Source organism: Dendrobates tinctorius, unplaced genomic scaffold, assembly GCF_039654945.1.
Source record: "Dendrobates tinctorius isolate UK_male_01 unplaced genomic scaffold, ASM3965494v1 ptg000155l, whole genome shotgun sequence".
Lineage (NCBI taxonomy): Eukaryota > Metazoa > Chordata > Amphibia > Anura > Dendrobatidae > Dendrobates > Dendrobates tinctorius.
In genome coordinates this window covers 15,018,386-15,030,490 of record NW_027361822.1, presented here as the reverse complement: position 1 = coordinate 15,030,490, position 12,105 = coordinate 15,018,386, and the positions used below count along the sequence as shown (strand labels likewise).

Sequence of the window (12,105 nt, the reverse complement as noted above, 5' to 3'; positions counted from 1 at the left end):
GTATCTGATCAATTCGTGAGTCAAAAACATTGGAAACTCAATTAGTTCCCAAGTGTTTGGAAAAGGGTGCACTGCAAGAGTTTCCTCACCAATGCGTCAAAATGACAACTGGAGGTCTCCTGGAGACCTGTATGGTTGTCAGTGCCAGATTGATGTGAGTGCCACCCAGTGGTCGGCGCTCATAGCAAGTGAGCAATTCTACTAGATAGAGGTGGTCTGACCATCGCCTCCTTGTAGCAGAGCCGATTGGGTTGTGACAGCGTCTAGTCTCCTATGGAAACTACTGAATAATGCCAAAAGTAAAAAAAAAGTGTGTTTAAAAATATAAAAAAGTAAAAGTTCAAATCACACCCCTTTTGCCCCATGCAATAATGGGCGATCAAAAGATTGTATCTGCACCAAAATGGTGTAATTAAAAACGTCAGCTCGACACGCAAGAAAATAAGCCCTCACCCGACCCGAGATCACGAAAAATGGAGATGCTACGGGTATCGGAAAATGGTGCAATTTTTTCTTTTTAGCAAAGTATGGAATATTTTTTCACCACTTAAATAAAAAGAACCTAGACTTGTTTGGTGTCTATGAACTCGTAATGACCTGGAGAATCATAATGGCAATAATATTTACGGAAAAATAAAAAGGTTATGGCTCTGTGGCCCTGGGAAGGAGGGGAGCAAAAAACGAAAACGCAAAACCGAAAAAAGCTCCGGGGGTTAACATTTTAAACCTTTACTTCGTAATGTGTTACCAATGGTTTTCTTGGTGACTGGTCCCAGCTGCCTTGAGATCACTAACAAGTTACCCCGTGTAGCTTTAGGCTGATCTTTCACCTTCATGATCAAGGATACCCCACGAGGTTAGATTTTGTATGGTGCCCCAGATCGATGTCGATTGACAGCCATTTTGTATTTCTTCCATTTTCTTCCTATTGCACCAAAAGTTGTCTCCTTCTCGCCTAGCATCTTATTTATGGCTTGTAGCCCATTCCAGCTTTGTGCAGGTCTATGATCTTGTCCCTGACACCCTTATAAAGCTCTTTGGTCTTGCCCATGTTGTAGAGTTTAGAGTCTGACCAATTAATTGAATCTGTGGACAGGAGTCTTTTTATAAATGTGACTGTGCAAGACAGCTGTCTTTAATGCAGGTAATGAGCTGATTAGGAGCATCTAACTGGTCTGTAGGAGCCAGAACTCTTAATGGCTGGTCGGGGATCAAATACTTATTTCTCACTGCAAAATTCAAATAAATTTATAAAATGTATACAATGTGATTTTCTGGATTTCATTTTTGATATTTTATCTCTCAATGCTAAAATTAACCTACCCTTAAAATTATAGACTGTTCATGTCTGTCAGTGGGCAAACTTACCAAATCAGCAAGGGATCAAATAATTATTTCCCCCACTGGATATCATAGCTACATACTACATGAGATATGTGAAAAATTAGGTCCTAGATAAACCATTACTGAACCACTTTGTGATCAATCCTAAAAACTACATATTTATAAGCCCTAAAATCATTAAGAAAACTACCTGCATCAGATTAGAATTTTCATTAGTGTTGAGCGATACCTTCCGATATCGGGAAATATCGGATCTGATTGGATCGAACCGATACCCCAAAAATATTGGATATCGCCGATTCCGATACCGGAAACCAATGTAAGTCAATGGGACGCAAATATCGGAATGAAAATAAACTCTTACTTTCCTTGTAGGTTAATTCTACATGAAGGAAAACAACTAAGAATAATGTAGAATGTATTGGGGGAGGTGGAGGAGACATTAAAGGCATAGAGGTTTAGCCCAATCAAATGGAATAGCAGGAATTAATTTTTTTTTTAAGACGTTCGGAGTTACAAAGATATTGACTATGTTAAAGGGGTTGTGTAGCAATAGAGGGAGACGTTCAGAAAAGGCACATGTTGGCGGAGTGTTGGAACGGAGTGCTTCATCTAGCTTGGAGGTTGACTGAGCCCCTGACCCGGAGGACACGGCACGGATGCGGGCACCTGTATGCACAACAGACTGTGAGTAAATCTTTGGAACTACATGCCCTGGTGTCCTCCAGTTATTCCTGCGCCAACACACTCAGCACTGCTACATCTGTGTGCCTGGCACTGCACCATCTACGTCTCTTCACTACCTCTCCATCTACACTGCCCTGGGACTACAGCCCTACCTGTGGAGGGCCACAACATCAAAGCTGCACCACACCATCTGTCCCAGAGGATCTGTCTGCAGCGTCGGCTTAACATCTTCATTGCCGAACACCACAGGTGGCGTCACGAATCATTCACTCATAAACTTTAATCATCATCCACACGTTCAACATTTCCCTTTTACAATGGACGCCCATGGCCACGGACCGCGTCACAGCTACCGTGACATCTCCCATTGAAACCAACGGGCCCGGTACCGAGTACCCCACCAGCCCTGGCGGGCGATCCAACTTGGCGGAAATACATAACAGAACAGGTTGTCTGGGCTTTTCACATAATCTCAGTGCATATCTAGGCTGCAGAATGCTGACAATAAGTAATTTACCTTCTGTGGCTAGTCTGCACGGTTTCCAAGATATCATCTCTTGCTTCTAAGATAAACGTCCAGGGGGGGGTGTTCTGGCATTGAAATGAGAACTGGTCGTTTCCTCCTCCCTCACTAGTTTCACTTTCCATAGATCACTGTTCAGCGTGTGTCGAGGGGGAGGAGCAGCTGGGTGGTCTGCTCGCAGCCAATCACAGCCATGCCATTAGTTAACGTGCCTAACATGCATAACAGGATGTGCCCACACTTCTTAGGATTCCTCATTGGCTGAATAAAATCAAAATGGCTCATTGCATTATGGGAACTTCCGATTCCGGTATTCGATATTCTAAAAGTATCGGAACTCAGTATCGGAACTCCGATACCGCAAATATCGGCCGATACCCGATATTGCAGTATCGGAATGCTCAACACTAATTTTCATAGGTTTGTTAATTGCTTTGTATTTTGACCACAATTCCCTTATCCAAGTCACTCCATTTAAATATCACCATTGACAGTCACATTAAGCATAGAAGTGTTATGGAAATATATATGTATTTCATCTATATCTCACTTGCCTGCTATATGCTATATACTCATATATACTCTATATACTCATATGCACACAGATACATATCCACAGTTTGATCTTTGTAACTAGTTGGTGGAAATGACCTGCTACCTCCCCATGAGAGAGTTTGGGGAGCTGATGTTGTCTCATGATAGCATTATCTTGTGACATTTCTCCCACACATACAGAAGAGGAAGTTAGGCCAGATGGTCCAAGCCGATACTGGAGTCTTGCTGACATTGCAAGGCAAGGGACAGTAAATCATATGATGTCTAAGTAACCCCAGGTCGGACACCCATATATGTTCATGTATTTAAACTGACCAATTAGATAAGAAGTTCAGCCTTTATGTTAATGAGTAACCACTCCTTTCTGTATGAACTGATAAAACCAAGTATATTCAATAAACTTCCAGAGTTCTGCTGGAAAGGAATGCTGCTAACTAGGCTTGGCTTCTTTCCTTCCTTGAGCGCTCAATAAGACTCTGTCTAATTTGGGCAGGCCACAGCACACAAAGAGATATATATCTATATCAATCAAAAATCCATGACAGAAGGACCTAAAGAGTTCACATTATTACTATAGACTGTACTTATTTTCTTCAAATTAACTAATGCTTGTGACCAAAAGATGGATGATAACTTATTTAGCCATATATTTCCATCCGTACACCTGTAAGACATATCAGAATGTAATAGATGCCAGGAAATTAATGCTTTTTTCTTGAATTTAATGGTCCATTTCCAATAGTTGTAGTTGTTAGACTGAAAGAAAAAAACATTTTATTTCCGAGATGATTTGATTCTTGAGTGGGAAACGCTTGTAAACATAAGGAAAGTTAGCACAAAATTTTTCCCAGCAAACATTTATTTATGATCGGTAACACAACAAATATTGAAATGCAAGTGTCTTCATAAATGTGACCTATTTCACTCTGATATATAGACAGCTATCAACCATCTATTTGCAAACTGAGATAATCTGTTCATTGGTGATTGCGAAAATTTCATTATTTAGTACTCCTATTTTTTTCCTTTCTTGTGTGTGAGATATTATGTTACTTGATTATAAGAGTTTTATGTTTTATCGTACTACTAGTCGATAGCATAAATCTGTATAAAAAGAAAATTGTCCCCCCCCCCTCCCGCACAAGTTCTTTGATGTTTAAGATTACGGGTTTTTTATGGACAAATATTCCTTATATTAAAAATATGTATATGGCTTCTCTTCTGTGTGACTTCTCTCATGCTTAACAAGATCTGATTCTGGATTTAAAAGTTCTTCACATTCTGAAAATGAAAAATGCTTCCCCCTCATGTGAGTTTTTCGGTGATTAACAAGACTGGATGGCCAGGAAAAACATTTTCCACATTCTGAACAAGAAAAAGGCTTCTCTCCTGTGTGAATTCTCTGATGTCTAACAAGGTGTGATTTCTTGGTAAAACCTTTCCCACACTCTAAACACGAATATGGTCTCTCCCCTGTGTGAATTCTTTGATGTATAACAAGATTTGATTTCCCAGTAAAACATGTTCCACATTCTAAACATGAAAACGGCTTCTCCCCTGTGTGAGTTCGCTGATGTGAAACAAGATCTGATTTCTGGTTAAAACATTTACCACATTCTGAACATGAAAATGGTTTCTCACCTGTGTGAATTCTCTGATGTGCAACTAAATGCGATTTCTCTGAAAAATATACTCCACATTCTGAACATGAAAATGGCTTCTCCCCTGTGTGACTTTTGTTATGTCTAACAAGATGTGATTTCTCTGTGAAACATGCCCCACATTCTAAACATGAATATGGCTTCTCCCCTGTATGAATTCTCTCATGTCTAGCAAGAGCTGATATCTTGTTAAACCATTTTCCACATTCTGAACATGAAAATTGCTTTGAATTTCTGTGACGTGTCTCATGTTTAAAAAAATGCGATTCATCTGTAAAACTTTTACCACCTTTTATGCGTGAATATGACTTCTTCACTCTGTGAGTTCTTTTATGTTCAACATCCTTCCATTTATTTTTACTTCCTTCGATAGGCAAATCTGAAGACAGCACTTGATGAAAAGGATCAAATAAAAGATCTTTGCCGAAAAGGGCTGAGGGTATATCTGGGAAAATGGCATGTTCTTCAAATGTATCTTCTGATATATCGTCATCTTCTGCTTTAAAATCTGTAGAAATAACATGTTCCTCTGAGCTTCCAATACAGTCACCTGTCGAGAATAAAATTAATTTTTTCCTTGTATTTTTGAATAATACAACTTAAATATTATATTGATACTGTATAACATTTCTATATAAAAATGTCCATACAAATTGCAGGGCAAATAGCAAAACTCAATAAGTAACTGATTTAAGTGTAAAAAAAAACCAAAAAAACATTTTAACCCCTAAACCCCCAAGGGTGGTTTGCACATTAATGACCGGGCTAATTTTTACAATTCTGACCACTGTCCCATTATGAGGTAATAACTCTGGAACGGTTCCATGGATCCCGGTGATTCTGACATTGTTTTCTCTTGACATATTGCATTTTATGTTAGTGGTAAAATTTCTTTGATATAACTTGCGTTTATTTGTGATAAAAACGGAAATTTGGCAAAAATGTTGAAAATTTCGCAATTTTCCAACTTTGAATTTTCATGCCCTTAAATCACAGAGATATGGCACAAAAAATACTTAATAAGTAACATTTCCCACATGTTTACTTTACATCAGCACAATTATGGAACCAACATTTTTTTTCCTTAGGAAGTTATAAGGGTTAAAATTGACCAGCGATTTCTCATTTTTACAACAAAATTTTTTTTAGGGACATCACATTTGAAGTCACTTTGAGGGATTTATATGATAAAAATACCCAAAAGTGACACCATACTAAAAACTGCACCCCACAAGGTGCTCAAAACCACATTCAAGAAGTTTATTAACCCTTCAGGTGCTTCACAGAGATTCTTTGAATGTTTAAAAAAAATGAACATTTAACTTTTTTTCACAATAAAATTACTTCAGGTCCAATTTTTTTTATTTTATCAAGGGTAACAGGAGAAATTGGACCCCAAAAGTTATTGTGCAATTTGTCCTGAGTACGCTGATACCCCATATGTGAAAGGGAACCACTGTTTCGGCGTATGGCAGAGCACGGAAGGGAAGAAGCGTCGTTTGACTTTTTCAACGGAAAATTGGCTGGAATTGAGATCGGACGCCATGTCGCATTTGGAGAGCCCCTGATGTGCCTAACAGTGGAAACAACCCACAAGTGACCCCATTTTGGAAACTAGACCCCCCAAGAGAGTTATCTAGATGTGTGGTGAGAACTTTGAAGCCCCAAGGGCTTCACAGAAGTTTATAATGTACAGCCGTAAAATTAAAAATTCATATTTTTTTTAAAAAAAATGATCTTTTCACCCTAAATTTTTATTTTCCCAAGAGAAACAGGATCCCAAAAGTTATTGTGCAATTTGTCCTGAGTATGCTGATGCCCCATATGTGGGGGTAAACCACTGTTTGGGTGAATGGAAGAGCTCGGAAGGGAAGGAGCACCGTTTGACTTTTTCAACGCAGAATTGGCTGGACGCCATGTCACGTTCGGAGAGCCCCTGATGTGCCTAAACAGTGGAAACCCCCCACAAATGACACTATTTTGGAAACTAGACCCCCCCAAGGAACTTATCTAGATGTGTGGTGAGAACTTTGAACCCCCAAGGGCTTCACAGAAGTTTATAACGTACAGCCGTAAAATTAAAAAAATCATATTTTTTCCACAAAAATGATCTTTTCACCCCCAATTTTTATTTTCTCACAGGACAAAGGACCCCAAAAGTTATCGTGCAATTTGTCCTGAGTATGCTGATACCCCATGTGTGGGGGTAAACCACTGTTTGGGCGCATGGCAGAGCTCGGAAGGGAGGGAGCACCGTTTGACGTTTTCAACACAGAATTGGCTGGAATTGAGATCAGACAAAATGTCACGTTTGGAGAGCCCCTGATGTGCCTGAACAGTGTAAACCCCCCAATTCTAACTCCAACCCTAACTCCAGCACACCCCTAACTCTAATCCCAACCCTAGCCCTAGCGGGAAAATGGAAATAAATACTTTTTTAATTTTATTATTTTTCCCTAACTAAGGGGGTGATAAAGGTGGATTTGATTTACTATTTATGGCGGTTTTTATGTTTGGCAGCTGTCACACGCTAAAAGACACTTTTTATTACAAAAAATAGTTTTTGCCATCACCACATTTTGAGAGCTATAATTTTTCCATATTTTGACCCACAGAGTCATGTGAGGTCTTATTTTTTGCGGGACGAGGTGACGTTTTCATTGGTACCATTTTCAGGCACATGACATCTTTTGATCGCTTTTTATTCTGATTTTTGATACACAGAATGAACAAAAACTAGCATTTCATGAATTCTTTTGGGGGGTGCGTTTACACCGTTCCGCGTGTGGTAAAATTGATAAAGTGGTTTAATTCTTCGGGTCAGTACGATGACAGCGATACCTAATTTATGTCTTTTTTATGTTATGGCGCTTTTATACAATAAAAACAATTTTATATAAAAATAATTATTTTTGTATCGCTTTATTCTGCGAGCTATAACTTTTTTATTTTTTCACTGATGATGCTGTATGGCAGCTCGTTTTTTGCGGGACAAGATGACGTTTTCAGTGGTACCATGACTATTTATATCCTTTTTTTTATCGTGTGCTATTGCACTTTTTGTTCGGCGGTATGATGATAAACCATTGTTTTTTGCCTTGTTTTTTCTTTTTTCTATTGAAGGGATTCACTAAAGGGGTTAACTAGCGGGACAGTTTTATAGGGCGGGTCGTCATGGACCCTGCAATACTAAATATGTGTACTTTTATTTTTTATTTTTATTTACATAAAGAAATGAATTTATTGGGAAATATTTTTTTTCTTTATGTAGGAATTTTTAAAAAAAATATTTTCACATGTTAATTTTTATTTTTTACATTATTACATTGTCCCAGGGTGGGACATTACTATATAAAAGTCAGATCGCTGATCTGACACTTTGCACTGCACTGTGCCAGATCAGCGATCTGACAGGCAGTGTAGGAGGCTTCTCAGTGTCTGCTCTCAGCAGGCACTGAGAAACCACCTCCCTGCAGGACCCGGAAGGACCCCGCAGCCATCTTGGATCCGGGGGCATGCAGGGAGAAGGCCCTCGGAACAACGCCATCACATCGCGTTGTTCTGAGGGTCTCAGGGAAGTAAGCAGGGAGCCTCCTCCCTGTGCGATGCTTCCCTATGCCCCCAGAACACTGTGATCATGTTTGATCACAGTGTGCTGGGGGTTAATATGCTGGGAGCCGTCTGTGACTGCTCCTGGCACATAGTGCCAGGTGTCAGCTGTGATAATCAGCTGACACCCGTTCACGATCAGCTGCGCTCACCCCGTGAGCGCAGCTGATCGCTATGACATAATATCCCATCCATGAGCATTAAGGCCCAGGGCACATGCAGGGGATTGTACGTCAAATGTCGGGAAGGGATTAAATAGCTGTTGATTCCTAGGTAACACCCATATATAAAAACTGGGGAAAGGGAGTTACAAGCAGAAATAGACCTATGTTGTCTTTTTATCCCTCTTGAAAATAGTCTGGTTGAAATCCATCAGCCTGACACCCACCACCCATGACATTTCTTGCCAGAGGAAAGCCAGGCCACATCTATTTTTTATTGGTTGGTCAGTTTGTTGGCTGTCAGATAACTCTCCATACACAGGTGTACTCACTCTGTTGAGTGCTCTTGCGTTCTCTACAAGACAGCCATGACAAGACTTATCTGGGTGACGTTCATCTCACCAAGAACAAAAGGATCAGTAGTCCAAAATGTGACATGCTGGATCCTTATCTGCCCCACATCGTCTGATGTCAATATAGTGTGTATGGGAGCCTTACAAACAACAGCTTTCAAAAACTAATAGGTAAGATTATTACTTGTGTACCTATTCGTGGATTGATTGGTTTTAAATTCGAGATAGAGTGTGATTGGCCAATTCTTCAGTCTAATCAAACCTTTTTTTCTTTATTTATGATGGAAATACTCAACGCAAGCTCTTTTTCTATCTACCTAATCAATGAAATATATAGTCTCTCATAAAGGGAACTTATCAAACATAACAATGATGAGAACAGCTTCTACACTTGATATTACCCATAAGGTAACACATAACCTTCTTATCTGATGGAGCTGTGACGTCTCAAATGTACAGGTGACATGACACATCACCTAATTTGTAAGAACTATAGACTACATGAATTAATAAGAAAACTGTTTTAAGTTGGATGAGCAGTTTCACCTTTTGTTATCCAAAAAAATTTCTGGTGCCAAAACGTGGACCTGAAAACATTGGGAACAAAATCTGGATGGGAAATTCAAGAGGCTAAACCAATGGCAATAATAAACCTTCATTGCTCTTTAACTCTGTCCTTTAGCACCCTGTCCCTCTGTTATTTGACAGAACAGTTCCACGTGGGCCTGAAACGGCTGCCAAGTGTGTTATTCACTTTCCGATGAGTGACGCACATGTACATCACATGCTGGGAGCAGGCCTATGGACACCTGGAGATAATACTTCTCAGTTGTTTATACCACTCAATAAACGCTGTAAAATAAAAAAAACAGTAAGATTGTAACATAGTTATTAAGGTTGAAGGAAGACTTTAAGTCAATTTAGTTCAACCCATATCCTATCCTAACTTGCCCTAACATGTTGATCAAGAGGAAGGCAAAAAAACCCATGTGGCAAACAGTAAGCTTCACATTGGGGAAAAAAATTCCTGCCCGACTCCACATACGGCAATCAGACTAGCTCCCTGGATCGACGCAATATTAAGGAAACTAGTGTATATACCCTGTAATATTATACTTTTCAAGAAAGGCATCCAGGCCCTTCTTAAATTTTAGCAGTGATTGACTACAGAAGTCATGTTCTGTAGTTGTGATGTCACTACTGTCGCCATGTCAGCTAAGACTGTTGAAGCACTAGAGCAGCAGTGGGTAAGTATCATGGTATTTCTTCTATGCAGGCATATTTAATATCTGTGCTTGTTGTATTTTTACAGTCTTATTTTATCATCTGCAAGAGTTTTACATTTTCATCCAAAATAAATGATTTTGCCTTAGGGGAAAATATGCAACTAATAGAGACAGAACACAGTGCTAAAAAAACTAGGCATCACCTATGGAATTTTTACCTTCATATGGCATATAGGTTGAACTCAATATATTTAGGCTTTTGATTTACAACTTTGTGACTTCTCTGCATTTAGTGGTTACTACTTACCTGGGTAGTCATATGTAGGAATCTCCTCTTTACACCACTCATCATCTCGCACATATGTCTCTGTAGTATTAATATGGGTCAGATCTTCTCCCTGAAACAAATATTGTAAAAGTCACAGACAGATGGAGAAGTCCCATCTATGATCAGCTCTAATCCTGCCATCTCCACCGTTCTCATTACACAAGTATAAAACATATAATACTGGTGGATAAAACAAGACTGAGCACAAGACCTTCACAGCCGTCTACACATCATAGGGGAGATCTCATCACACCTTCTCTCCATCTACCTGATGAACCTTGAGGTTTTCTTCTGAACAGTCTTGTGGAAGAGGACTGTGCCATCTCTCTGGTGTTGTCCTCTTACTGGATGGAACTGCAGGATACACATACAGGGACTGAATTCATTCTTTACATACAGATAATTATAGGCCGTGTGTATTCAGTCCTGTCTATTACCTGGTGATGTGAGGGGCTGGGGAACCTCCATCATGGCATCCTTGTACAGATCTTTGTGTCCTTCTAAATACTCCCACTCCTCCATGGAGAAATAGATGGTGACATCCTGACACCTTATAGGAACCTGAGGCATACAATGATAATGTCATCCTCCTGACTCCTTCATATCATTACTTTATAATAGCCCAGTATTCCCAGCAGTGTCACCTCTCCAGTCAGCAGCTCAATCATCTTGTAGGCGAGTTCTAGGATCTTTTGGTCATTGATGTCCTCAGGTATCAGGGGCTGAGGTGTAGGCCCCGTGATTAGGCTCAGGGGTCTTCCCCATCCCTCAGACACAGGGTCCTGACAGTGCTCACTAGAGGTCTTCTTCACTACTGTGTAGTCCTGGATATGGAGAGACACATTAAAAAATCTCACTACAGACATTTCCAGAGTCCTCACCTCTCCAGTTCTGTCCATCTGTTATTCCCATAGATAAGAATGATGTAATGTGACATCATCAGAATCTCTCACCTCTCCAGTAAGCCGGAAGAGGATCTCTAAGGTGAGGTGTAATATCCTCTCCGCCATATTTTCCTTGTCCTTATCCATCTTTGATGGGTCTATCAGGAAAATTCTATTATATTGATTTCCACAGAGAATATCTGATATTGTAGAGACCTGAATGACACAAGACAAAAAAAATCATAGAGAATCCCATGTAATAATAGAATTACTGGAGATAATAATGGGAATCATATGCAGAGATAGAACATGTAGATGTTGCATTTTCTCTTTTTTATAGGTTGGAATAAGTGGTGAATATCTTATCAAGGCAGCTCCACCACACTTGGGGACAAACGGTCAACACCTGCCACACCTCCTCCTCATGAATGCTAAAAGAAAACATTGGTGTGGCAAAAGAGATGCTGAGGTATGGCCATGATCCCTGTACATCATTATGGGCCAAAATAGTCAGATATAATAAACACTGCGTCACTGATGCAACCCATGTAGTGGTTGGGTTAACAACACAAATACAGTATTTCTAGAACAGCAGCACGATTCCACGTTGTAAAAAAAATTAAATACAGATGCCAAACAAAGTGACTGAAAAACATTTATCTGTTAAAGGTTAAAAAACCATTGCTAAGGCTCTGAGAGATTAGAGCACCATAGTGAGAGCCATTAGCCACATGAAGAAACGTTGGAATATGTTTGGTGCAACAACTCCATTCC

General features: G+C 39.7%; 1 protein-coding gene across 1 annotated transcript in view; it reads right to left on the bottom strand.

Annotated features, from left to right (window-relative positions):
- Nucleotides 1–3,950: 3,950 nt before the first annotated feature.
- Nucleotides 3,951–12,105, bottom strand: part of LOC141051178 (uncharacterized) — a 139,463-nt gene continuing 131,308 nt past the window's right edge. Inside the window, exon 10 of the mRNA XM_073548043.1 lies at nucleotides 3,951–4,938. Within this exon, the coding sequence (XP_073404144.1) occupies nucleotides 4,305–4,938 (634 nt within the window). The 3' untranslated portion in view covers nucleotides 3,951–4,304. The remainder of the gene's footprint in view (nucleotides 4,939–12,105) is intronic.